Source organism: Metarhizium brunneum, chromosome 7 (assembly GCF_013426205.1).
Source record: "Metarhizium brunneum chromosome 7, complete sequence".
In the NCBI taxonomy this organism is placed as follows: domain Eukaryota; kingdom Fungi; phylum Ascomycota; class Sordariomycetes; order Hypocreales; family Clavicipitaceae; genus Metarhizium; species Metarhizium brunneum.
Genome location: NC_089428.1, coordinates 949,432 through 977,084, shown reverse-complemented (window position 1 = coordinate 977,084; position 27,653 = coordinate 949,432). Strand labels below are relative to the sequence as shown.

The following is a 27,653-nucleotide window of genomic DNA, read 5'->3' as shown; positions in this document are numbered from 1 at the left end:
CGCGGTTAGACTAGATCTAGAGAAAATGGCGAGTGAGCTTCACCACGATTCAAGCAATGCGATGCAAAACTTGCTTGCCCTCGAGCCAGCGCTCGACGTTCTCGGCCGTTTCAGCATACCACGCATTCATCAGACCCTCGTCGGCATATCCCATGTGCGGCGTGATGACGAGCCGTGAACGCCCGCCCGCCCCCCAGTAGTTGGCTCTCCTCCACGGGCTGTCCAAGGGCAGCGGCTCAACATCGTACACATCCAACGCGGCGCCGCGCAGCCCCCCGCGCTCCAAGGTGTCAAGAAGCGCGGCCGAGTCAATCAGCGGACCGCGAGACGTATTGACCAGCATGGCAGAGCTCTTCATCTGCTCGAGCTCCTCGGCCCCGACAATGCCCCGTGAGCGGGCGCTCAGAACGTAGTGCAGGCTGACGACGTCTGCTCCACGAAACAGGTCCTCCTTGCTTACCGCGAGAAACGTCTTGCCGCCGTCGACCCCCCCGTCGGGCGAGAGGCCCATCTCGGTGGCCATGCGGTCGGCCTTTTCCTGCGTCAGGTTCTCGCTCCAGCACACCACGCGCATGCCCCAGGCGAGGTGTCCGATGCGCGCGACGGCAGCACCCAGTCGGCCGAGCCCGACGACACCCAGAGTGAGGCCGGTGAGGCCCATGGCCAGCCCGCTCTGCCACTGGTGGCCGGCCTTTAACGCACAGTCGTCGGCGGCCACATTGCGCGCGAGGGCCATGATGAGCGCCCAGGTGTGCTGCGTCGTCGGATGGGCGCGGCCCTTCTTGATGTTGTGGCCCGCGGCGACTTGGTCCGTCCGGCCACGGCCTGGCGCCGCAACGACGGCAATTCCCAGCTCCCGTGCCGCGGCGAGATCAAACTCTTCAAACTGCGTGCCGGTGGCCAGCAGGAGCTTCAGGTTGGGCAGGCGGCGCAGCAGAGCACCCGGGAACGCGGTGCGCTCGCGGACCGTGGAAATGAGCTCAAAGGGCTTCAGCCGATCCACCAGGCGGGCAGTTTCTGTCTCATTGGCGGGGAGGATGGTGTCGTTGAATGTCGTGACCTGGAGGCTAGAGGACGGAATATGTGCGAAATGCGGGCCGGATGTGTTGAGGTAGTCGTCGATGATGGCCAGCGACGGGCGTCTCGTGGCCGTCCTTTGTCTTGCGACAGACGACCACAGTGAGGGTGACGGCCGGAGGAGCATGTTTCCAGCTTGGGCTTTACCGTTGCATGCAGCGAAACGCAGTGAATGGGTCTGGTGTCAATACATTCAAAGTTGTTGTCGGCTCGTGTGTGTATGCAAGCACGGAGTGCATGTGGTTTGGAAATGGACTTGACGAGCGGCCATTTCATCTTACATATCTGGTATTCTTACCTCAGCAAGTAAATGTGCACGTTGCACAAGTCTCCCTAATTCCTTGAGAAGCAAAAGGTCACTGGTCGTCATATTCTGCCCCACACGTCCCAATCTCCATTCATCCGATGCGTTCTCTTCACAAACAAGCCAGCCGATTGATCCTAGTTTTGTCAGTAGTCGTCACAAAGATGGGGGCAAGACGCATGCTCCATTCAATTCCATTGTTGTCGTCGCGACCAACCCTTCATTTTTCAAATGCAATCTCGCGCTCAGTGTCAGCAGTCTCACGGCCATTCTCTAAATCCTCTGAGTCATCGCCGCCGCGCAAATTTCCGTCTACCGGATTCGAGTTGATCGATTCATCTGAAAAGGTTGAGGAGGAGCGGCTTCCTTTCTATAAGAGAGATGAATACTATCCCATGAAAATTGGCCATGTGGTCTATGGCCACTACCAGATAGTCGCGAAGTTGGGTTACGGCGCAACCTCGACCGTGTGGCTCTCGCGCGATTTGAGGTGACATCTGCCTGCTGGACCCCCTTTTTCCCTCTTTCTCTCTCTTCTTTCCCCCCTCATTTTCATCTGACGGCGAGCCCTGTTATCTGACTCGCTATTCTCTCCAAGCTAGAAACCAGAAATACTGGGTTCTGAAGGTTCATATCAATTCTTTAAAGTATAATCACGAATTGGCTGTCTATCGGCACTTGGCGCACCATGCCGAAGACCACCCCGGCCGGAACCATGTTCGCGAATTTCACGACTCATTCACGCTCAAGGGCCCGAATGGTAATCATGAAGTCTTTGTCATGGAACCTCTGGGTATGAGCCTGAGAAGTCTACAGGGGATCCAAAGAGATGGTGCCTTCCCCGAGCAGCTTGTCATTGGTGCTCTCGCGCAAGTCTTTCTTGCGCTGGACTTTCTCCACGAAGCGGGCATCATTCATACCGGTGCGTACAGCGAAGCATCTCCGAATCGCGTCAATCACTATTCCGTCATATTACCTGAAGGTGCGCAGCTAATTGGCCAACTATTAGATGTTCACTCTGACAATCTACTCATCGGTATTGTGAACAAGTCGATTTTTTCCACAGTGGAAGAAAACGAGATCCATAAACCATCACCCCGCAAGGTTATCGGCGATGCCGTCACTCAAGTCTCCCAATACATGTTGGGTGGCAAAGGCCCTCTCATTCTCTGTGATTTGGGACAAGCACGAATTGGCCGTGAGCATCGTGGTAACGCTATGCCTGTACCTTATCGGGCCCCCGAAGTGATTCTCAATATGCTATGGGGAAATAGCGTAGATGCCTGGAGCGCGGGTCTTCTGGTATGGCCCAAAATTCCTTCCGCTGCACGTACTCTATCTAATGGACTGCGTATCTCTTTACCAAGGCCTGGGATCTTCTCAGGGGAGAGAGCCTCTTCAATGTCTATGACCATGAATCTCGGGAGCTAAACGACGCTCATCATCTTGCAGCTATTACTGCACTCATTGGTCCACCACCCCCGGAATTACTACAAAGCAGCGAGGTATCACGTAAATACTGGCACCAAAACGGTAAGTGCCTGTCCATGATGGATTGCGCTAATATATCACTTTAGATATACCTGTTTCTATCAACGGTTACTAACAACGTCTCTCTTGTACCAGGTGAATGGAAGGGCCCTGTTCCTTTACCACCAAAGAAGGATTTTGAGTCTCTTATAGGTGACTTTATAGGAGTGGATAAGGAAAATTTCGTCAGCTTCATGGAGTGTTTTATTGCATGGCTTCCTAACGATCGACTTACATGCCTGCAAGGCCATTTTCACCCTTGGCTCAAAACCGAAAAGAACCCGGCTGCGACATGAACATTATAGCATGCCCCCTCTGACTCTTCCAAAGCACCTACCTGGATTTAAAAGAACTCCTCATGAGGCTATTGTGGATACACGGCGAATAATGGTAAAATCAGGACCCCCACAGAAGAAGATAAACGACGATTCGTCATCCAGCTCTATCTTACAAAATATGACAGTTTCAGACCAGTCTTAGCCCCTACGGGTGAGAGGCTTGGTATTGCTGTAGAGAGTTGCGATTATCTCCAAGCACGATTTTTTTTCAGCCCGCCTTTAACTTCGAGATCCCCGTCTAGAGCAGGTGAATCATCTTCATTTTCCATACAGCCTGACCTAATTAATCAGATTATATAAGACTTTAAGAAACATATATGACGAGGGTCTTTGGTAAGGTTGGCTAGCAGTAAGAAAGAGACCCGGGGTCTGTGGACTAAAGTTCTTCCGAGACGTCAACTCACAAATAGTCGCATCTGCGGCGGGCGCGTGACTACTTCAATAAATGTCATGCACCCTTGACCACATGTGCCAATTGGCATGCAGTGCGCATTTTTCCCCTGCTTGAAGCATGCACCACTTCAAGATCCGAGCCTAGGAGTAATATCCTAAAGGCGGATCGTAGACTAGATTCAGGGACTTGGCCCACCAACGACAGGGGTCAACTGTGTCTTTGAACATGGCACCTGGGCAGTACGTAGTCTGGTAGCACTAGCCTAGCTAGGGTCAACGGCTGGATCCCAACCCTGCACGGCGACTTCACAGCAAAATTATCCACCGTGTCTTCAACATCACGCGAAACCGTCCCTCATTCACCATTTGCGACCCGGCATTGGCGCCCGTCTCCGCCAACATGGCCTCATCGCCCAAGGACAACTCCGGCCATAATGCCAACGATGCCTCGTCGCCCGCCGTTTCTCAACCGACTAGACCATCCATGGTCAAAGGCGCATCCCTCCTCATCCTTTTGCAGCTGATATCTCGCCTCATCACCTTTGTTGCCAACCAGCTCCTGCTGCGCTTCCTGACGCCGCGGCTCGTGGGCCTGTCTAGCCAACTTGAGGTGTATTACCTGTCGGTTTTATTTTTTGCAAGAGAGAGCCTGCGTGTCGCAATCCAGCGCCAGGGCAGCACAACAGCGCCATCATCCAAGAGCGACAAGCAAGATGAGCAGCTGCTCGTGACACGTCGCGACAGTCAGGCGGTTGTCAACTTGGGCTATTTAGCCATTGTACTCGGACTCTTCGTCAGCACCGGACTCGGATGGATGTACCTCGCCTACGCCAACGAATCAATCCTGCAGACGCCATACCTCGTCCACTCGCTTTACCTGTATGATTTGGCCGCCATGGTAGAGCTGCTCTCCGAGCCATGCTTCGTCCTCATGCAGAGGCGCTTGCAGTTTGGCACCCGCGCCACAGCCGAGTCAGCTGCTACTTTCCTACGATGTCTGGCTGTGTTTGCATCTACAGTCTTGGCGTCAAGGAAGCGGCTGGATATTGGCGTCCTGCCCTTTGCACTTGGCCAACTCACCTACGGCGTGTCATTGTTGCTGGTTTACTTTGTCTCTGGCTACGGCCTCGCAACATCCATTGGCTTTTCGCTGCTACCAAAAGCTATGGCGGCCGACAGCATGGCCGGCGCAGACTACGTATGGTCCTATTTCTACCGACCAACCGTCACCCTTGCCAGTAGGATGATGATCCAAAGTGTCGTCAAGCATCTCCTCACACAGGGCGATACTTTTCTCATATCTATACTCTCCACGCCAGAAATGCAGGGTGTGTATGCCATGGCCAACAACTACGGCGGATTATTGGCCCGAATGCTCTTTCAGCCCGTAGAGGAAAGTAGTCGGAGCTATTTCTCGCAACTGCTGGCCGCCGCATCGACAACCGAGAAGGACGCCAAAGATGCTCAACCATCGGCAGCGGTGCAAGAAGCCAAGAAGAACCTGCAGACTCTTCTTAGGCTGTACACCATTTTATCGGCAATTGCGGTAGGTCTTGGTCCTTTTGCCGCCCCGCCGCTGCTGTCCATTGTCGCAGGGAAACGATGGACAGACGATGGCGCCGGGGATGTCTTGGGTGTCTACTGTTTCTACATTCCTTTTTTGGCTCTCAATGGCATCACCGAATCTTTTATTGCATCTGTTGCGTCTGAGACAGAGGTGCAGCGGCAATCGATGTGGATGGGAGTATTTTCCGTGGCCTTTGCCGCTTCCGCCTTCGTCTTCATGCGCGTTTTCCCCCTCGGTGCGCAGGGCCTTGTACTCGCCAACATCATCAACATGTTGTGTCGCGTCATTTGGAGCTCTGCCTTTATTAAAGCCTACTTTCGCCGCAATCGGTCAGATATATCCATTAGAAGCATAGTACCTGGCGGTATAGTTGCCGTGTCACTCTCAACGCTGGTTTTCATGCATTGGCTCCATTCGCCAGATGAGCCGAAAACGAATCCAGTCAAAATACTTGCAAAAGTGGCGGGTTCAGCCGTGCCATTTCTACTTACAATGTGTGTACACGCACTCACAATTAACCCTCCTCGCTGTAGTTTGCCAAATTCTGACAGATGTACAGAATACTTCTCGAACGACATTTTCTGTTGGAATGCTTTCACTCTATACGGGATCGGAAAGCCGCTAAATAGCAATAATGCCAGAGCAAGATACCTCACCAGGTTCGTGAGGCAAATACACATGATTCTCCTTGGTCTTCAATCAGCAACGCCAGAAGTAACCTACGTGACATTGCAGACGCACACCCACCCCAAGCATCCGCGAAAATGAATTTGCCAGAAATAGACACAACGCCGTCAATCTCTCAATAATAGGGACGATTGGCCTCTTCGACTACTTCTGCGCTTTGACAAGTCCATACTAGGTATTGTATGACTACCTAGGTAGTCAGCTGCACTGCGATTGTGGAGGAGCCTCCGTTAGCGCGGGTAGTAATTTTTCTTTATTACTCAGTGAATGGGCTCTCGATATTGGCCACATTTCCTTGAATGCCGTCATCTTAAGGCTCCTAGCGCAACTTTCGTGAATTTCTCACTGTCTCCGACGCCAAGCTTCTACCAGGTGGACATACTTGCCCGTTCGCCAAGGCACCTCGCTCTTCGACGTGTATACCACGTTGAGCTCTTCATCAATAAATAGCTGGTATTTTGAATTTCGTTGTTCCATATACCATGTCTAACATGTAGTCCCTTGATCCTAGAGCTTACACAGGTTTCTTGTGAAGCGGTCAATAGCAATAGATACCGGCGTTGTTGAGCTTCCTCGAGGCCGGCCAAGCTGTTTTTTTTTTTTTTTTTTTTTTTTTTTAGATTATGACTACACGGTCGCCTTGAACTAATTGGAGCCTTGGGAAGGGCCAATCAATTTTTTCTCACGGCTGAAGATAGTCATCGGCACATTCCCTATTCATCGACTCGCTCGTCACACCGGCATGCCAGGTAACAGAATGGTGAGTCACCGGCAAACGGTAACATTGGGTTGCGGGCCGTGCTGAGCATTCAGGCAGCAATTGCGCCCCAAATTCAGAATATGATTGACCCATCAATTTATCGGCCTTGAAACCGGTACATAAAGGCCATGGCTGAGCCACCCAGTTCTTGAGCCTACATGATGATTTCCCTCATTGAATCAGGAAATTTCTTAGTCAGTCACTCAGTCAGCCATGTCTACCTCAGCTGCCTCAACCGAAATCCTGTCCATCCTGAGACACGTTACAGCCAACAAACAGGACAAGGCTGCCGCACGACTGGCCACGATTGACCGCCATGTGCGCGATGCGGAGGCTGCTATCTCGCCACGGTCAGGCGTAGCCGACAGCAGCAGTCTGGAGGCTGATGTGCGCATGCTACTGACTACGGTACGCAAAGCGTTTGCCGGCTCCCTGAATGTACAAGTCAACGGCCGGGGAGCAGTTGGCGGCACGAGCACAACGACATACCGGGGAACAAGAAGCGGTTGGGAGGAAAGAACTATGAGGTTGGAAGATCGACTGGATGCCATTGAGCGCATGTTGTGGGAAGCCAAATATTCCTCAGGATTCTCCAACTCGGCAACGCTGGCGTGGCGCGACGAGTTGCTGAGCTATCTTTACCAAGGCCAGCGCCGCATGGTATACACAACGCTCTTCGGCCACTTGACCAACGAATGGGCCGAATTTCGGTTCGGCGAGCTGTCCAAGGCAAAGTTGACTCCGAATCAAAAAACCTTGAAAGCCTCTGAAGATGATAAGGCTTCTCCCGTCATCGTGGGTCGCAAGGAAATGCATGAGCAGCGCGAAACCTGGGAGCGCCATGTCACAAACGAGCGCCGTACAGACACGAATAGGATTGTTGAGTTTCTGGACCAACTGTTTCACTCTGGCCCGCAATATGAGGACCCCTCGGGTGAAGAGCCAACGGATTTGCGCGCAGTCCTCTTACGCAAGATACGCAGCAGCATCTCGACAGCCTGCAAACGGGAGATATTGGTGACAAAAGAGGTGGTTACCGACGCTATCCGCGGCGTCCTCAGCTCCGACCAGCTGACAAGCGAGAAGCGTCGTGCTCTGCTAGACATCAGCAACAAGGACAACGTCCTGTCTGAAATTGCCGATATCCTCAGCATTGATACACACCTGGACTCGATCCGCCGCTGGTCCTGGGGCGACAACCCCATCACGGTGCAGATGCGCAAGGCCATCAATGGCAAATATCGTGTATATCTAGATCTGGACCTTTTAGATGCTATCCTCATCCAATGCATCGGCCAATCCATCTCGGTAAATATCAGGGATGCCTTGGCCTCGGCGTGGTACCCTGATGTATGCCATGTGTGGCAGCAGGGTCCAGACGAAGCCCGAACGGCAGCGATGCAGGCGCAGATAAAAGACTTTACACTCCGAAAGACCAGAGATTCTGTCCACTACTTGCGCCGAAGCATATATCAACGCATATTCTACACTGTCGGGTTGCCAGCGCATTCGGGGGATGCAGATGACGCCTACGACGACTCTGGCTCCGCTGGCGATGGACCGAAACTTACCGACTTGGAGAACGGGTCCGCGAGCAAATTTTCGCTGAGGACGGACATTCTACGCATCTGCTCTGCCGAGATGGCCGTGCAAAAGCTCGTCCACGGCCAGTTTTGTATTCTACAAAGCGATTTCGAGTGGTTCGGCCCATCCTTGCCGCACTCGACGCTCATCGCCATCATGAAGTACTTCCGCTTCCCCAGTGAGCTGGTGCATCTTGTCGAACAGTTTCTACGCATGAGCATGAAATTTGAAGAGGACGGCAAGGATGGTCCTGTGCTGACGCGCAAAACTGGTATCCCGGTGTCGTTCCAGCTTACCGAAGGCATATCAGAGCTGCTACTATTTACGCTAGACTTTGCCGTCAATCAGCAGACTGGCGGCTCATATCTGTACCGCAACCACGACGACCTTTGGTTCTGGGGCCAGCCAGAAAAGTGTTCAGTCGCCTGGCAAACGATTCGTGACTTTACAGACGTCATGGGCCTGCAGCTCAACAAGGAGAAAACGGCCTCTGCACACTCCGTGGACGAGGCAAACCCCCGATACGCCCCCGTCGACCAGGCCATTCTCAATCGTCTTCCCGCGGGTAAACTAAAATGGGGATTCCTACTGTTTACCCCAGACGAGTGGAAATGGGTACCCAATATGCCCGCGATCAAAGAACACATGAATGAGCTACGGTTCCAGCTCAAGTCGCGCACTGCCGTCATGGCCCACGTACAGGCTTACAACGCGTACATCCAAAACTTCCTCCCCAGCAGCTTTGGCCAAGTCGTCACCGGGCTGGGCGATTCGCACGCCATCACGGTCCTCCAGGCGCTGCAATACGCGCAGCAGTGTCTCTACGGCGGCGGTGACGCCTCGAGCGTGGAAAACGCCGCAGAATCAGCAAACGTGGCTCAGCACGTGCGAAAAATGATTCAGGCACGATTCGGCTCGCTCCGCAAGTACGATGTGCCCGATTGCTTCCTGTACATGGACGTCGACAGCGGAGGCTTGGGCCTGGCGAACCCAGTGCCCGAATTTGCGCAGTTTGTCCACCTCGCCAAGGACAAGGAGTACGCAGACGACGGCGACATGGCGCCAATGGCAAAAGCAATGTACAATGTGAAGAAGGAGTTGTCGGATTCGTACCGCGCCGATGGCAAAGCGTTTGCGGAGAAAGTCCACGCCAAACGACAGAAGAATAGACTGGGTCAGCGCCGAAGAGCCGCCCACCTGTCCGCGTCTGAATCGAGCGTGGATACTGACGTGGCTGTGGACGAGGCTCAGACCGCTAAAAGCACGGAGACGGCGCAGTTTATGTCGTTTAGCGAGTATGTCGCGACTAGTGAGGAGCACAGCCGCGCGGTGCGCGACTTGTACACGACAATGTTTGACCCGCCTGCCTTGGAGGGAGATCGCGCGCGGGCTGATTCCGAGAGGTGGGCTTTGGCGGTTTTCCATACGGAGCTGGAGGAGCTTTTTGGGGGGGGCATTGCCGAGGACGAGTTCTTGTCGTTGGGGTTGTATCGCACGTTGGCGGAGGAGAAGGTGAGATGGGACACTGAGCAGCCGTCGCTTTGAGGCGTTGCTTCGTGTCATGTGGTGTGGTGAATGTACTTAAATAAAACTTGGTGCTTCGACTTCCCAGCTAATTGGTGACTGCTTTGCCGACTGCCGGTTGGTGTTTTTTTAGGGTTAATGTCGTGGGTGAATCTTTAGATTCGACAATAAGTATTTGGGCAGTTGGGGTTTCTTGGGGAATTTCATGAGAAAAGTACCACTTTATATATTATAAGGAATCAGCACAACAGGACGTTTCTTAGGCTATATTGTAACCATGTGCTCGTGTTTTCGTTACATATGAATCGCATTCTTCTTTTCTCGAACCCGACTGGGCATGACGGGACCTCCTGCGGTCGCCGCAAGTTAAGCAAGTACATATAATATCGACCCAGCGGTGGTGGTTCAGACGCCGTTGACCTGATCGCTGCGGCCAGGACACGTTTTGGGCAGCGTCCCACGGTTAAACGAGGGCAAAGATGGCGAGACCCAGGCCACGAGGCTCTTACCGACTTCGTTTATACGTAGAGTTCCTTTAGTCATCTAGGGCTTGAAAAAAACAAGGACCTTTTATACCAAAGACTGTTGCTAGATGGATGGATGATTGCTCCCCTCACAGAGTCCTCATCACACACTCGGCCGATCAACTGCCATGGACATGACAAACCAGGTTACGTAAGAAAAGGTCCGGTTGACGAAAGGTCTGGTCCAACTCGAAGTAATTTCTACGGTCACACCCGCCGTAAGTAATGGGGAAGTAGCCACCTCAAGCTGCAGTTCGGGACGGCTGGCGTAAATATATTTGGACTAATCCAGTGCCCGTTCCGCCAGACGTGAGCAAACAAGAACATGATTGAGTGTATCAAGCGCAAAACGTACCAATGTGACGGATGACATCGAAACGAGGACACGTCAAGCTTGCCTCATCCGGCACGGGCTTCCGTCAATCGAACTTGTTCAAAAAATAGAATGAGTGCCCGCGAGGCATGGAAGAACATGCCGGCTCATGAATCACTTTGAGGGTTCCTCCCCGAGCAACTGGGTGGTGGCGTTGTTGGGTTTTGCCCACCGGCCGTTGCCCACGGACGGCAGAACCCGTGCGGCGTAGTCTATTAAACAAGCCAAGCTGAAAGGAGCAGAATGATATCCATAAGGGTGGCAGAGCCGCATTCAATGTTCGTTTCAGAAACACCGGCAGGGGGCCCGCTGCTGGGTTTGCATGGTCGGCGCTCGGCACCTTGAGCCCGAGCAAGGCCACTGGACATCAGGGCCGGTCGGGTGGTGACACTTGGGTGTGAATATGGAATGAGGGTGGCCAGCTTTGACCATCCTTGTCCTCGCTGGGCGGAAACGGGAAACAAAGCAATAGTTCAAGCCGGCGGATCTGACGATTGACCACGACGACAGCATGGCGTTGGGTTGTAGCGTGTCGTATGATCCACGAGGCACTAGCGGAAAAGGCAGGTCTCTCAATGACGCGTCCAGGACTCCAGGCCAAATTTACACCCCATTCCATGTGGTACTATTATCGATACGAGTGCGACGCCGAGCATGCTCCATCAGACGAAGCAGCAAGCGCCGCCAGGCACCCGCGGTCGTATGTACGTTGCAAGGATCGGGCGATGAGGCAGCTTGTACTGTACATACGGACGGATGCAATGATCGCCGCCAAGGGCCCGGCATAATGGAACTGCCAATCATTCAATTACAGGAAAAGGTCTGGGGTATTCCTGGAGGGTGTCTGCTCAGCCCTAGTGTCAGCCGCCCTTGGACCCAGTAGTTGTCCGTGTCAGGGCGCGAGTAGTCTCAATAGTATTGGGTTTGTGCTGCGCTGAGGCTGAGGAACGACGGCATGAAGGGGAAATTTCCGCATTCCCTTGGCGAAGTTATTAATATACATGCATACTACCTTCCATGTTCGGCTGGCCATGATCGGCAAATGTGCGGAATAACGGCACTTTGTGGAGACGGCGCAACCCGGGAGCGGATGCAACGCTGCACGCGGATGATCTACCGGTAACGGCTTTCATGCCACTGCCGAGAATATTGAATATTAATAAGCGGTTCGTTGCCTCCCACTTCGGCGTCGAGTCTGGATGTCGGTTGTGGTGGATGGGTTGCCGTTCCAGCCGCACTCGAGTCAAATCACGAGATATTGTCGTCTCTGCTGAGATGCTCGACCAAACGCCGCTTACAAGGGCCCCTCGAGGAGCGCCAATATCAATGGTGTGGAATACAGTCCGGCCTTTTCTGGCAGCTCATTTATGGACAGACCTTGCCCGCTTTTAGGGCGGGAAATGCAAATATCCTACTCCCTTAACATCCCCTTGTGACTACGCGTGCCACAAGCATGGAAGAGACGAAAGTAGAATAAAGTCAATAATAGAATAGATCTAGGGTAAATACTATTACTAGCACCAGGACCTTCGTCTCTGACCCCCACGCCCGCCTACTCCTCGGGGCATCGTTCCCACCCCGAGGGCGAGGTTAAAGAGAATGTCAATCACCTTGATGTCACCTGGCCGTGACCAATGTCTTCAGGCTCAGCAACCCGTTGTGGAAGGTGGGATGGTCTTGGGGCTCCATCCTTTCTAACAATACCGCCTTCAAGGAGCGGTTGAGCTAGTAACTGATGGACGTGTTGGCTGTTGGTGGTGCGAGGACAACATTCCCGGCATGGAGGTCTAGAGGAACAGCACATGCAGTTACATGATGAGTTTGTAGTCAGTAAGTACTGAGGCGGCCCGCTTCGTGGCCACGGTGCGTTTCATAGGAGATGCTGCGGACTGCCATGTACAAGATACAAGGTCAAGACGGCGAGATAGAGGTGAGACGGGAGACAGGCCCAGATCTCATCCCGACCGGAATGAACACTGAAGCCACCGGCATTTCGCCGCCGGCACCCCATCCCGTGCCCCCAAAACATGATGCCACGATCAATGGCACGGCTGTCATTGCGGCGAATCCGGACTTTTGCTGGTACGGCTTATGTACTTCGTTGTTCTTCAAACCCTCGCCCTAGATATGCCAATACCAGAAGGTGCCGATCACACTAGAAATGGAATGATTTTGCCTTTCTTGTGTCCCTTGAAAGGCTGGTTTCTGTATTCAACTCATGTTGGGTAACTTGCTGCGGATGTGCTCCGACTGGGACAAGGCCACTAGTTGAGTACAATGATATGATGCATGTCCCAGTTAAATTTTGACTTACGAAACAAAATTCGAGGCCGACTAGGCAGTTTAGTGGCTATGCGTTCAAAGGACGTACCTTCAAGCAAACTTGGCATCCTCGGCGGTCATGAGACGGGATTTCAGCTTCGCACAGGCTGGTTATCCGGCTCCCGCGAAGGTGCTGTATCCTTACTGCTCCATTTTTGTGTGATTCTCACGGTTGCAACGGCATGATTCCAAGCATTCGTACCAACATCGCTCAAAATTAGGGAGCAAGCCAAGGAATATATGGATGCCGTCTCGATTTCCAACATGTTCATGACTTCTTTAAAAGGGGGCTCTCCAACGGCCATACTCTCCAGAAACCTTTTCATCACATCTCTCTACAGCACAACACAGTCCATCTACTACATCCCCCATTAACCAACCACGCTTGCCAACATGAAGCTTTCTACCATTCTTGCCGGCACATCCATCCCCCTGGCGCTCGCCAACGTCCGCGTCAAATGGAGCTTTCCCAGCGCTCCGGCCACCGGGCTCGAGGACATAACCTTCCCCATGAACATGGCCAACGCCAAGCACGAGAGAGGCTACTACTTTGCCCAGCAGTTCAACTTCGAGGGCATCAGCGCCGTGGGATACATCGGCTTCCAGCCCCGCCCCGACAGGAACGGCAAGCCCATCTTCCTCGCCGTCTTTTCCTCCTTCCAAAAGGGGGCCACGAGCACTCACGCCAAGTGCAAGTCTGGCGCGGACGGGGGAGCCGGCGTGAGCTGCGCCATCGAGGGCTCCGGAGACTACGCCGACACATACAACTTTAGCGTGGAGCATGTCAGCGACACGACCTGGCGCGGCGTCATGACCAACACCGTCACGGGGAAGAAGGACGAAATTGGTGTCATTAAGTTGCCTAGCCAGGCGAAGAATATTAAGCCTTCTCAGGTGGGCTTTGTTGAGTACTTCCCCTGGAATGCGAATGGCCCCGACTGTCCTAAGCAGCCCAAGACGGAAATCACCTTTTACGACCCTACGTCTAATACGGGCGGTGCTGGGTCTATTACGGCTATCGAGGACTATGGCGACTGTAGTGGAAAGGCTAATATCAAGTACACTAAGATTACTGGGGGATATACCGTCAACTACGGTAATGTGTAGGCTCCTAGGGTACTCAAACTATGTCCCGGCCGCATTGGTTTCTCTAAAGGCTGTAACGGAATTATTAGACATTGGAGGGAGCGGACTACGCTCTTTACGATCGGTACTGGTTGTTGTAGCTAGAGTAATAGGCTGGTATAAGTATGTTTAAGTTTACTGTGTATATGGCATGGGAGATGAAGAATATCACTCTTTGGTACCTTTTTCTTTTGCATGTTTCACGGACTTCCATTTGCATCTACTGTGTCAGTGTTTGTATCGTCAACCTTTGTATCCCGTGTTCTCAAAGCCCTTTTATAGTCAAGGCTGTCACAAGTAGCAACAGTTGTCGTACGGCTTGTCCGGCTTGCTAGGTGCACTAAAAAAAGTGGAGGAACGTCCGTTGGTGCATACTGCTATTTCACCAGTTGTCCCGATCACAATAGTTTCCGCCCGATTTGGCAAGGAGACCGGCACTTTCTGGATATTACCTGCAGTAAACCATCCCATCCCTAGTCACCAACCGCGGCAATAGACGTATTTATCATGATGGCATATATTCACCTGCCAACATGAGCTTTTGAAAGAAATCGGCTCACCGAGGTTCCCTCCTAAAACAGCGCGACCGCGGCCATGGCGCTGCAAAGTTTAAACGTCGATGACGTAGTTCTACCACTATGCGCATCATCAACGGCCAAGACCAACGTCATGATGATTTTGGACAGTAATCAGAAATTCCCAATACATTACCGTTGAAATAGTCTTTTATAACAAATGCCGCTCCCTCCTTAACGGCTGTACAACCATTCCACTTCACACCCATCTGTACCAAGTACTACCTACCATACTCCAGAATGGGCTACCCCGATACCTTCCAAGGCTTCTGCGTCGACGGGCCAACAACATGGAACACGTTCCATAAATCAGAACTCAAGCCAAAGCCATTCGGCGACCACGACGTCGACGTCGAAATCGCCGCCTGCAGCATCTGCAGCTCCGACCTTCACACCGTCACCGGCGGCTGGGGCGACTACAAAGGCCCCCTCTGCGTCGGCCACGAAGTCGTCGGCAAAGCCGTCCAGGTCGGCCAGCACGTCAAGCACCTCAAAGTCGGCGACCGCGTCGGCGTCGGCGCCCAAGTCTGGGCCTGCCTCGAGTGCCACCTCTGCAAGGACAAGAACGAGAACTACTGCCCCAAGCTCGTGGACACGTACAACGCCCAGTATCCCGACGGCAGCTGGGCGCACGGCGGGCTCGCCTCGCACATCCGGGCCCACGAGTACTTCACCTTCAAGATACCCGACGCGCTCGACACCAACGTCGCGGCGCCACTGCTCTGCGCCGGCATCACGACGTACTCGCCCATGGTGCGCGCCCACGTCGGCCCCGGCAAGCGCGTCGGCGTCGTGGGCATCGGCGGCCTGGGCCATCTCGCTGTGCAATGGGCCGCGGCTCTCGGCGCCGAGACGTACGCGCTCTCGCATTCTCCTGGCAAGAAGGACGACGGCAGGCAGCTCGGCGCCAAGGAGGTCATTCTCACGACGGAAAAGGGGTGGAATGAGCCGTGGAAGGCGACGTTTGACTTTGTCATGAATTGCGCCGATGCCACGGACAGGTTTGACATGGCGGCGTACTTGTCGATTCTTAAGCCCGGGGCCGACTTTCACATGGTTGGCCTTCCGGACAAGGCGCTCCCGGAGATGACGGCGGGTTTGTTTGCCGGCGGGGCGCCCAAGTTGACGGGGAGCCATCTTGGTAATCACCAGGAGATGGAGGCGCTTCTTGAACTTGCTGCTGAGAAGGGCGTCAAGCCTTGGGTCGAGCTGATGCCTATTTCGGAGAAGAATTGCGGAGAGGCGTTTCAGGGACAAAAGGATAACAAGTTTAGGTACCGATGCACTCTTACGGATTTTGACAAGGCGTTTCCAAAGGCATAAATGACTGACTGTGAGGGGATTTGGGCAACTGGGTCGTGATCGGCGTTGTGTAGAGTTCATGAGGGCAGGGGCCTTGGTTGTATGAGTAGTCTGGGTTTTAGGAATGGGCTCAAGTCTTGTTAGAATATGAATCACCTAAAAGGACGTCGAGTTTGGTTCGGACCTTGTCTACCAGTCGCCAATTGTAATCACACGAGAGGGGGGTATCGTGACCAACCCAGGCTGGTGTCGAGAAGTTACAAGAAATACGTCCTGTAATGAGACCAACTTGAGGAACAGTGAAGAACAACTGAACAGGCTTGAATAATTATAGGCCAATATTGGTGGCTGTGCGAGTATCATCAGGCAGCCAGCTAATCCGGACACGGGTCACAGTCTACGAGTTGAACCTTGGTTTGTGTCATGGTCTTTCAACTCGAAAATGTCTTATCCCCTGGCTCGATGCAAATAACAGGAGGAATAGCTAGCAATATCTGCTGCCGAGATGATTGTAGGCAATTAATGACAATCCTGAACATTGCTCTTCTCTTCTTGTATATACACGTTGTAGTCAGTGCATAGGCCTTTGCCTTGGCCAGAAATTATCTCGAATGCATCTCCATTCCATTCACCATCGGTCACAGCTCGTGTAGCCAGCTCGTGTAGCCCCAAGATAGTCAGACGTCACGGGAAGGGAACAATCCGTCCCAGAGAGAAACGGATTGGCAGCTGGAGTCAGAGTTGGAATACACGGCCCCTTAGCAAGGAGAAAAAATTGCGTTGGAGCGGGACAACAGGCCAGCCGGGCTGCCTGCACTCCTGGATGGTCTATAATTTTGCGCCCTTAATTTCTACTTAGACAAAACAGAGTGATAAGGTCTGAAACTCTCGTGGCATCTGGCTCCGGGCCAGGTTAAGTGGCTTAAGGTAGAAGACCGGACGACGCCAAAGGACGCCGAGGGACGCCACATGGCTAGAACACACTTTTCCCTTGCTCTCTTGGTAAAGCATAATACCATGGCGTATGCATAGCTTATACATAGAGTTTGAGTTTTTGACCTGTCTAAATAGTCGTGCAAGCACTACGTTGAGGGAGGCCCAGTAGCATAACACTATATGCCTGGCCGTACCCAAGCTAGGGAACCGTAACTTACTGTATCGTACACTATGGGCACTACCTATATATACTCCAAAAAGGTTCAGTTTCGTTCTCTCGTCTTCTTCGCTCCGATTCTGCCAACTCACTCACAACACCACCAATCCGAGCCCCCTCATCCGGTATCAACATGGCTGGATGGACGGGACTCCCCTACGATGTTCGTCTCATCATACTCAACATGGTTTTTGCTCGGCTTACAGCACCAGAAGAGAATCAAGCAGTTGGAAGGCCTCTAAAGAGAATGCACGGCCGCATGCCCTCGCACGGCCTAGTCTGCAGGGACTGGTTCGAGTTTTTCGAACAGGAGACGTATCGCGCCCTCTTCGTCACGCAAGATTCCCTGGACAGCATCAGCAGACTTACTCGACGTCAACAGCGGATGGTGCGCTACCTCTGGGTCAAGGTTGACCTGGCCACATACGCCTCCCCCAACGATACGGACTTCTACTGGGAGGTCTGTGACCTGCAATATGACGCCAATTCAACCTTGGTCAACGCCACCATCAGACAAACCTTTGAGCTTCTACGCTCCTGGGACACCGAGCAAGGCTCCGGGGCTCCAGGACTTACACTGGAGATCAGTGCGTGTTCGCCCAGTGACATGGAGTACACCTTTTACAACGACTTGCATTTCGACACCAGCCCCTTTGACGTCGATGGGCCTCTGGAGCGAAACCGGCCGAGCCACTCGTATCCGAGGAACGGCTGGTTCCAAGGAAAAAGAACGAGTCCTCCGAGCCTACGTTCCATCTTGGCGACATTGGGTTTCTCTTTCTGCCATCTAGATGGATTGCCCACGGCGCCAGCAGTCACAAGCTTCATCGTCCGCAGACAGACGCGCTGGCAATTCGGACCGCTGGCACTGGCAAACATCATCCGCAGGCTCCCCAGCTTGCGCCGCGTCCTCATCGAGTCATGGAGAGAATTCGATTGTTTTTCACCAGGGGGCTGGTATCCCCAGGACCGTAGTAGGTGTCCCCCCCCCCCAAAGTCCCTCCTTCCACGTTGTTACTTCTGTTGTCTTTGGGACCGCTAGTAACCGCCGGTTGTGGAAATAGATCTCGCCCTGATGCTTATTGGCACTCTGCCAGACACAGTCGAGAGCCTCACCATGTTTGAAGACTTCAACGAGGACTACAACGCCGTGGCTCGTGATTTGTACCCTTGGCTAGGCGAAACCCCTTTCGAGATCATCAGGACGCCGTCTGTATTTGTCGGCGAAGCCTTGGCGCAAAGCAGCCAACGGCTTTCCAGCCTCACCGCGTCATACATGGTGGACGCTCGCGACTTTTTCAGCGAGGCCGTCAAACCAGGATACTTCTGGGACCGCTTGACCGTGCTGTCTCTGACCTCGCGCCACTTGAACGGGTTGTCGGACGATGCGGTGATCAACGAGATAATAGAGAATGCTGGTAGGGGCGCGCTGAAGATGCCGGCGCTGACGCGGATGGACGTTTGGAACGGCACAAAAGGCAACGTGTGCGGGTTCCGGTACGAGGTGGCCGGGAGGGAGGCATCCGTCGAGTGGCACGGCAATCGACTTTTCTCGCTGAGCGCCGACGCGGTGAGGGCGTGGGAACGCGCTGCGGACTGGCATACCGGAGGGGGCGGGCTGATTGTGAAGGAGCCTCGAATCGTGCGGAACAAGTACATTGGGTCTCATGCAACGGCCATGGAGATTCTTGGGCTGCACAACCGTGTCCTTCATCCGGTGTCCTTTAGACAAATCACCTGCGAGACGTCACGATACTGCTTCAGGCAGTATTAGGCGAAATATGCGTGTGGGAATTATTGCCGAGGATTCTTGGAGCACCGCAGTGTTCGGATACCTTGTAAGCAGAGCTATCTTGTTCAAAGATGTCGGCTGCCTTGTTGGTTGAGTCATCCGTGTTTGAAAAATGTAAGCAGCTTTGCTCCTTTAGGGAAACTATGGCATTTGAATAGTACTTGTCAACGCCAAAGGCCCCCTTTCAATGGAAAAAGGAAGCTATTCAGCGGTATCGCCGAAAAGCCCCAAAAGCCTCAATATAATTATCAAAATAAAGCCTCTAAAAGCCTTTAAAAGGCTTACGCTACCACCCTATTAAAGCTAGACTTTTAATAGCTAGAAATCCCTTAATTACTAACTTCCTAGGTAACTAGCTAGATAATAGTTAATATCTATAAAAAGGGCCTGTTTTCCCTTCCTAGATAGCTTTAAATATAAGGATAATTCTATGCTTTAATCTAGTTTATAGCTATTAATTATAATAATTATAAGCCTAGGTTTACTACTAAATTTAGGATATTTTAATATTAAATTATAATATATCTAAGGTTTTTAATAAAAGACCTAAAATAACCTAGCTATAAATATTAAAGGTCCTTTATTAATAACCCTAATAGGTTTAAGTAGCTGGTTTTAGTAGATTTTTATTATTAGGAAGTATACTATAAATCAGGGTATTTAATATTTAATTAACCCTTAATAGCCTAATAAGGCAGCTATTATCCCTCTAAAAAAACCCTAACCTAATAATATTAATTTTAAGGCTATAATAATTATAAACCTTAATAAAGTTTAATTTAAGAGGCTTAAATCCCTTAAAAATAATTATTAAGTTAATATTTAAGCCTATTAAAAGTATTAAAAAGCCTTTTTAATTATTTAATAATTTATTATTAAGATTATTAGTAATTATTATAATATAATAGCTGTTAAAAATAATATTTTAAGATAACTAGAGCTATTATAAGCCTAATTATAACCTATATTTTAAGAGTTTAAAAAAAAGGTCTTAATAAGATATAAATCAATATTAAAGGGTATAAATTATATAAAAATTAAGGCTTAAATTATAAGCTAGCAAAAAGTACTAATAGAAGCTTATTAAATTAACCTACTTAATACTTAAAGGCTTTAATTAACCCTGGATTTTATAGCTATAATAGCTTTAATTAGCCCTATATTTTTAAACTATTAGAATAACTATATTTTAAATCTATTAAATCTTAATAAGAAAAGATAAAAGAATAAGGTTCTAGACAGCTTTTAAATTAATAATTTATTTAAATAATATTACTAGTATTAAAAAGCTACTAAAGGTAAAAGTGGTTTTTTATCCTTTACCTTCTAAGAAAGCCTATTATTAAGGACCCTAAATTTATTATAAGTACTTAATTAACCTAAAATCTATTAATAAAAAGGGTTAAAAAGGTTAAAAACAGCTTTAACTTACTTTTACGGTTAAAAATACTACTTTTATTATTATTTATACCTTAATAAGCCTTTTAGAAACCTAATATAGAAGCCTAATACTAAAATTAAAGCTTAAATTTAATAAAAGCTATTAGACTTATCTATTAAGGCTAAAGTTAATTAAGCTTATTAATAGGCTTTTAATTAAATTAATTAAAAGTAATAAGAAAACCTAGAAATAAAAGGTATTATATTTTTAAGCTAACTTTAATAATAATAATAAGGTGATTTTTAGATTAAAGGCCCTTAATAATAATAATAATAAGGTATTTTTTAAATTAAAGGCCCTTAAATATAAAGCTTATTATAAGATAAAAGCCTTTTAAAAGCGCTAAAATAGCCTAAACCTTAATAGTTTCTTAAAATAAAAAGTAGGGTTTAATAATATTAATAGCTTACCTTAAAGGTTATTAAACCTTAATAGCTTTTTAAAATAAAAAGTAAGTATTAAAAGACTGATTTTTAGCCTTTTTAATAAATAAAAGGTTAAAACTATCTTTAATAAGCTTTAAATACTTTTATATATATGTTAAAAATATTAAAAGCCTAAAAAATTAATAAATAATAAAGCCTATAAAAGCCTAGATATTAAAGAGCTTAAAAGGTTAAAAAATAAAGGTAGCCTAAAGGGCTTAAAAACGCTAAAAATACTAAAAACGCTTAAATTAATAAAAATAAAGGCTTTAACTAATAAAATCACAGGTTAAGTTATATAAAGCTAATAACCGCGTTATTTATCTAGTTAATTTATAAGGAAATCTACCTTTTAAGGGACTCTTTTATTCTTAATTCTAGGTTAAATATATATATTTATAATAACCTTAATTAATTTACTAATTATTAAGTCCTTTAATAGCCTAATAAGGCCTTTATAAGTAATATAAAGCTTTAAATTAAAGGCTATAAAAAGGTTACCTTATAAATATAAATAAGGCTTTTTTAGCTTAATTAAGTAGCTTTTATTTTAACCTTTTATATTAATATAGTATTATTAGACCGCTTTTTAAAAAAAGGCTATAATTAGAACCTAGTTATAAAGGCTATATTAAGGGATAATAAAGTTATTTTTTTTATAAAGTATTATTTTAAGTAGCTTATTATTAAATTTAATAAAATCTATTAAATTAAAAGCTTTTAATTTAATTTAATATAACCTTAATCTAAGAAAATAATCTTTACTAATCTTTGGTATTAGTAGCTAGGCTACTTAAATATAAATAACCTTAAATATCTGGTTTAATAGACTATTAGGTCTAAGATCTAAGGCCTTATATAAATTAATTATAAAGCTTGTTTTAAGGCTAAGGCTAAAAAGGTTATTTTTTATAAAAACCTATAAATAATAAGCCCTAGACCTTTTTAGAGGATTTATATTAATATCTTTTAATTTAAGCCTAGCTATAATAATAAGTTAATAGCCCTAATAGTTAAAGATAAATTTTTAGGCCTTTTAATAGTTTTTAAGCTTAAAAATACTACTTAAAACACCTTTTTATTAATTATTTAATTATTTAAAGCTTAAATTTAATAGTAATATTAACTAGGCGTTTATTAAATTTATTAGGATAATAATAAAAGCTTTTAGATAGCCTATAAAGCCTAGGTTACCTAAAAAGGTATTATTAATAAGCTTATATTACTATATATACTTATATAAAACAGCCCTACTAAAAGGTCCAGGGGTATTCTAGGGTTAAAAGCCTATATAATATAGCTAGTAGCTAACCTTCTAGCTAAATTATAGCCTAAAATCTAGAAAGTTACTACCTACCTTTATAATCTATTATTATAATAAGGCATAGACTAAAAGACGCCCTTTTAATAGCTTTAATAGTAGCTCTAATTAAATAATCATAATATAGGTTATCTAGATAAGCCTAATATCACATATTTAATTATGTACAGCTATAAGGCTTATTTAATAACCCAGGAAGCCCTTTAAGGTGCTTAAAAATAGTTTTTAAAGATAATAGCTTATATAAAAATTAGTTATCTTATTAGATATAATTTAACTAACGTTTTTTATGTATAAATTCTATTAAAATTAAAAGTTAAATAAGTTAAAAATATAACCTTTAATAAAAAAACCTTTTATTAAGGCTAAATCTATTAAATTTAACTAAAGAAGCTATAATAGCTTAAATTTTTAACTTATATTAAGTTTAATAATAATAATAATACTAATAAAGTATAGTTAATTATTAAAGTTAATACTTAAAGCCTTAAATAAGCTGGTTAAAATAAAAGCTAGTTATTAGGCTCTAATATTTTTAAAAACCTTAAATTAAATATAAGTAATTATTAACTAGACCTTTTAATACTAGCTTTATTAGAATTATTTAACTAAAGCAATTAATTTAAAGGCCTAAAATAATTATAATAAATTTTTAATAGGGCTCTTAGTAGCTTTTATAGTAGCTTTTTAATTAAATAGCTTAAAAAGCTATATAAAAGAAGCTTACCGCCTAAACCTTAATATTAAAAAGAGCTAAAAAAACACTTATATAAGCTTAAATTTAAGAAAGCTATAAAAGCTAAATATAATGCTTTTTATAGGTAAGGGACTTTTTAGCTTATTTAACCTAATTAAATTAAATAATATTAATACCTATTATTATTAACTTAGGTATTTAAGTATAAATATAATATATATAGATTTATTAATAAATTTAAGGCTTATTTATATATATAAAATAACCTTTAATTACTTAATAATAAAGAAACCTATACTATAACCTTAGCCAGAAGGTTATTTTAAACCCTAATAGCTATTATAGCTAAATTTAACCTAGAAGCTAGGTAGTTTAATACGATTAATACTTTTATAAATAGCCTGATTAATAAAGTAGTTTATATTAAATTTCCTGATAGCTTTAAAAGGCCTAATTAGATAATAAAGCTATTATAAGCCTTATATAGGCTATAAAGGTTACCCTTTTTATAGTAATAAACCCTTAATTAAACCTTTAAGTAGTTAGGCCTAAAGCCTTATTTAAAAGACTTTTATATTTTTAATAGCCTAATTTTAATAGTTTTTTTTTATATTAATAATATCATCTTTTTATATTATTAGATAGCTATAAAAGCAGCTAATTAATTAATTTAAAAGCTTAAATCCACTTATAATATAAAGAACCTTAGCTAGCTATATTAGTTCCTAGGTATCTAGGTCCTTTAAGACAGGCTTACTAGGAAGTTTTAGCTATATTAGGATTTATATATTAAAAAATTAGTTATAAAATTTAATATATTTAAGTAAAATAGCTTTAAAGGAAATCTAATACCTAGAAGTTAATTATAACCTAATCTAGGTATTATAACCACTAATTAAATTTATTAATATTAGTAAATTATTAGCTTTATTAACTATATTATAATTATTAAAAAACCAAATATAACTAAGATTATAGCTAAACTAGCTAAGTTCCTCTTTAATTTATTAGAAACCTACTAATAAGTTACTAATTAAGTGATTAAATATTTGTATTTAACGTGATACCTAGCAATAAAATTTAACAGCCTTAAAGGTTCTAATAACCTAGAGCTTTTAATAGCTTTAAATACTGCTTTTATTAATAATTAATAAACCTAAAAATTATTATAAAGCTTTATAATTTAACTTTTTAATAAACCTATTAGCTAGATTACTAGTAAGTAAAATATAGTTATAATATTATTAATAAAAGCTAAATTACTAGCTTTTATATATACTATAAAAGAGACTATCGCGATTTATAGGCTTTTTTAATAGCTAGGCCTTTAACTAAGTTAAGAAAAACCTATAATATAATATAATAATTTATAAATAATCCAGCTTATTAATAGTAATCTTTTAAGGCTTAAGACTACTTTTTATTATATTAATATTTATAATAACTAGATTTAATAAGCCTATTAATAAGGGACCTTTAATATAAAATTTATTTAAAGTAATAATAATCTAGTAAATAAATTAACTAAGGTCCTTATAAGCTAATAATTTAACTGCTTTATTAAGTAGTTAAAGCTAGTTAATATTATTAGTATTATTAAAAAAGGCTAAAATAACTAGAATCTAGCTTATTTTAGAAATTAAGGTTTAATAATTTTTAGCTTAACCTAAAAGTTATTAAACCTTAATAGTTTCTTAAAATAAGCTATAAGGGTATATTAATATAAAAGGCCCCCTTTTAATAAAAAAAGAAAGCTATTTAGTAGTATTATTAAAAAGCCCTAAAAGCTTTAATATAATTATTAAAATAAAGCCTTTAAAAGCCTCTAAAAGGCTTATGCTATTACCCTATTAAAGCTAGACCTTTAATAGCTAGAAATCCCTTAATTACTAACTTCCTAGGCAACTAGCTAGATGACGGTTAATATCTATAAAAAGGGCCTGTTTTTCCTTCCTAGATAGCTTTAAATACAAGGATAATTCCACGCTTTAATCCAGTCTATAGCTGTTAATCGCGATAGTACTGTAGAAGATTCTAGTTTACTACGAAATATATTGGTATACTTAAATATTCTAACAGTAAAAATATATTCTAGAATATATAAATTTATACCAGAATATAAAAGTATATATTAAAGTATAAAAGTATATACTAGAATATAAAAGTATATACTAGAATATAAAATATATATAATTACATATTAAAATATTTTAGAGTTCCTTATAACAATTATAAAGTGTTATATATTATTTAGCAACTACGTTATCAGGTAAGCTATTCAGAAAGTTCAAGACATATCATAAGATTAAGACTAAGCTACAAGGTTCAAATACATGTTTACTAGAGACCTAGCCACAGCCCTTCTTTTCATTTGCAATGTCCCCTATTGGATTTCAAGCTGTGAATGTAATGTCAGTTCCTTCCCTCAACCTTGGTCAAAGACCAAGTCTACATTTAATCCAATCACTAGCTTCCAATCGTGCCAAGAATCTTCTCTGGAGCTTGTTCATCACTAGGTTAAACTGTGAAGTGAGACTAGCTCTCTAATTCGTACCAGTACGCGTACCCATGATGCAAAACCGCCACAAGTCCCATCTTCTCCAACCAGCGGCATTATAGGCCTTGTGTGCCGGTAAAAGCTAGTTCTTGGCAGTGTGCCCTCGGAGTGCAATTTAGACTATCAACCAATATTTTTTGGCAGAGAGTGTTACTATCTTAGTCGACGCCGTTCCTGTATAACAGCTACAGTCTACCGCAGAGTGTACTCGACAAAGGAGCGGACCAAAGCTTCTGTTACCCGGAAAAGGCCTAACAGATCGTGAAGCCCAATAAAAGGGATTTACTAATAATAAACTTACTTATTATATCAGTAAACCACGTGTCTAGGTAAGGATTTTAAGAGCAGGTATTTTATATATATATATATATATATATATATAATAATTATTAATACTTTTTTATTAAAAGATTGAGGATTTGTAATACTTTTTAATATTATCTTTAAATTTTAAGCTTTACGTTCTGAGCCCAGTTAGTCCCTCGTCACGGCTTCGCGGTCTCTATTCCCACTATTAGTTCAAGAATCAACCAAGAATCTGGGGGGGTACGTACCGCGTGTATAGGAAGGGGATAAATGTTTTCCTATTCTTCTCCCTTGGTAAGGTACCTGGTCTCGTATCCTATACGCAGCCGACACATGACGCCGTTTGGTGCTTAAGACGGCTGCGGGATAGTCCGCCTATTGGGAGCTGTATACATGAGCGTTATATCATATATAACCTAACCTAAATAATGAAAGTATTTAATTTATAGCTCACTTAAACTTCCAGCTGTACCCCCCAACTTATCTCCCTAACTACCCTGTGTGCCGTAACGATGTATTCTTTGTGATGTTGTCCGCCGGATTAAGAAAGTCATGCCATTTATCCGTGTAGCATTATGCATAACCCACATAACGATACCCTTCATCAAGTCATGAAGAAACTTGAAAACCCCGGAAAAAGTACGTATATTTAAGCATCACTATATTACATACAAGGCGTGGCAGACTAAATGTCCGGTGTATTTATCATCGTGTGGAGCGATGTACGGACTCGGTTGGAGGAGGCATGGACCCTTCATTTTACTCTGTTTCATGCATCGTGGATTGCGTGCTCAACGCCCTGTTGTCGCCTATTCGGAATCGGAATTGTAGTTTCGGGAGCAAGGAAGACTAGACAGGAAAAATGATTTGCTTCTTTTCCAGAGAGCTGAACTCAACAGCCCATGATGAAGCCCTCCGAGGAGCGAAATTGTGCTAGATTTCCAAGTTGGTGCGTGTAGCAAAATTCTGAGGAGCTTGGCAGTATGATTTTACCCATATTTTCTTCCTGCCCGTCCTTTCGTTCTTTCTCGAATTTGACTTTGGGTAAATCACCCTTGTTTCCTGGTTTCGGAGCCGCGTAGGCGTGGGGGTCTCTTGTCCATCTTTTTTTATTCTGCCCACTGCGCGAGTAATGTTGCCAATGGGGTTGCTTCCTTGTTAACCCCGGCAATAGGTAGCCATTTAAATATAGTAGACCGCGATTCTAGGGTGGATCATGAATCAGGGGTTGCGCTGCATGATTCGCACATATAGACTGGTATCGTATGGTGTGCAGCGCTGGCCGAGTCAGCTCCCCCTCTGCTCGTTGTAAATAATAGTCGGCAAATACTTCATGGTTATAGCATTTACTATATTTACACTTGGGAAGAGCATACCATAGTTTCACCATTACCATAGTGGCCAGGCTTCCGTGGAGTGACGACAATATACAGCAGGGTCTGGTGGCAGGGAGTTGCCATTGATATGGGTCAAGGTGTCTGGTGAGTTGACATGTCAGTAGACTTTGGTGTAGCAGCCGACTGTAAACCCCGAATTCGCGTCAGAGTAACAAGAATCGTGCTTGGAAGAAACGTGATGCCGTTCGTCACGCGATTCAAGCCGTACTATTTGCGCGGCACTTGACCCGAGATCGTCGTATAGATTTAAATTAAACCCTAATTAATTTTATAATAAGCAGGAACGACTTATTAGATCCAACGTCGGGGCACCCTTGGTAAGACAAGTGTAGGGGTAAATATTCCCGGCCCCGCGGGTACCGATGGTATATAGCAGGAAATGAGGAAAGAGCATCTCCGGAGGTTCAACCCTTGTCATTATAGACGACGAGTCTCAAGGGTGATGCTCGCAGCGAATCTTTTGGCCCAACTTTGAGCTATATTGCACGAAGGCTACCACTATCCGGGTACGGTAGCACCTGATATTACGAGGAGGACAATGCATAATCCAACAGATTTTTACTTTGAGATACCCTTCCC

General features: G+C 45.5%; 7 protein-coding genes across 7 annotated transcripts; 6 read left to right on the top strand and 1 right to left on the bottom strand.

Annotated features, from left to right (window-relative positions):
* Positions 1 to 49: 49 nt before the first annotated feature.
* Positions 50 to 1,204, bottom strand: serA_1 (D-3-phosphoglycerate dehydrogenase; the record flags this gene model as incomplete). Its single annotated transcript, XM_014688512.1, has 1 exon — positions 50 to 1,204. The coding sequence occupies one exon, from the start codon at positions 1,202 to 1,204 to the stop codon at positions 50 to 52; it is 1,155 nt and encodes a 384-aa protein (XP_014543998.1).
* Positions 1,205 to 1,545: 341 nt separating this feature from the next.
* SRPK_5 (Serine/threonine-protein kinase SRPK) lies at positions 1,546 to 3,207 on the top strand (the record flags this gene model as incomplete). The annotated part of the gene is made up of 4 exons (XM_066131754.1): positions 1,546 to 1,871; positions 1,984 to 2,683; positions 2,749 to 2,914; positions 3,008 to 3,207. 4 exons carry the CDS (start codon positions 1,546 to 1,548, stop codon positions 3,205 to 3,207), a joined length of 1,392 nt encoding a protein of 463 aa, XP_065987959.1.
* Positions 3,208 to 4,042: 835 nt separating this feature from the next.
* On the top strand, positions 4,043 to 5,977 carry RFT1 (Oligosaccharide translocation protein RFT1; the record flags this gene model as incomplete). Its single annotated transcript, XM_066131753.1, has 2 exons — positions 4,043 to 5,573; positions 5,769 to 5,977. The coding sequence occupies 2 exons, from the start codon at positions 4,043 to 4,045 to the stop codon at positions 5,975 to 5,977; spliced, it is 1,740 nt and encodes a 579-aa protein (XP_065987845.1).
* Positions 5,978 to 6,869: 892 nt separating this feature from the next.
* Positions 6,870 to 9,785, top strand: G6M90_00g108450 (uncharacterized protein; the record flags this gene model as incomplete). The annotated part of the gene is made up of 1 exon (XM_014688515.1): positions 6,870 to 9,785. The coding sequence occupies one exon, from the start codon at positions 6,870 to 6,872 to the stop codon at positions 9,783 to 9,785; it is 2,916 nt and encodes a 971-aa protein (XP_014544001.1).
* Positions 9,786 to 13,376: 3,591 nt separating this feature from the next.
* On the top strand, positions 13,377 to 14,090 carry G6M90_00g108440 (uncharacterized protein; the record flags this gene model as incomplete). Its single annotated transcript, XM_014688516.1, has 1 exon — positions 13,377 to 14,090. One exon carries the CDS (start codon positions 13,377 to 13,379, stop codon positions 14,088 to 14,090), a length of 714 nt encoding a protein of 237 aa, XP_014544002.1.
* An 833-nt stretch (positions 14,091 to 14,923) lies between these two features.
* ADH6_3 (NADP-dependent alcohol dehydrogenase 6) lies at positions 14,924 to 16,006 on the top strand (the record flags this gene model as incomplete). Its single annotated transcript, XM_014688517.1, has 1 exon — positions 14,924 to 16,006. One exon carries the CDS (start codon positions 14,924 to 14,926, stop codon positions 16,004 to 16,006), a length of 1,083 nt encoding a protein of 360 aa, XP_014544003.1.
* A 1,265-nt stretch (positions 16,007 to 17,271) lies between these two features.
* On the top strand, positions 17,272 to 18,912 carry G6M90_00g108420 (uncharacterized protein; the record flags this gene model as incomplete). Its single annotated transcript, XM_066131752.1, has 2 exons — positions 17,272 to 18,112; positions 18,203 to 18,912. 2 exons carry the CDS (start codon positions 17,272 to 17,274, stop codon positions 18,910 to 18,912), a joined length of 1,551 nt encoding a protein of 516 aa, XP_065987859.1.
* Between the last annotated feature and the right edge of the window lie 8,741 nt (positions 18,913 to 27,653).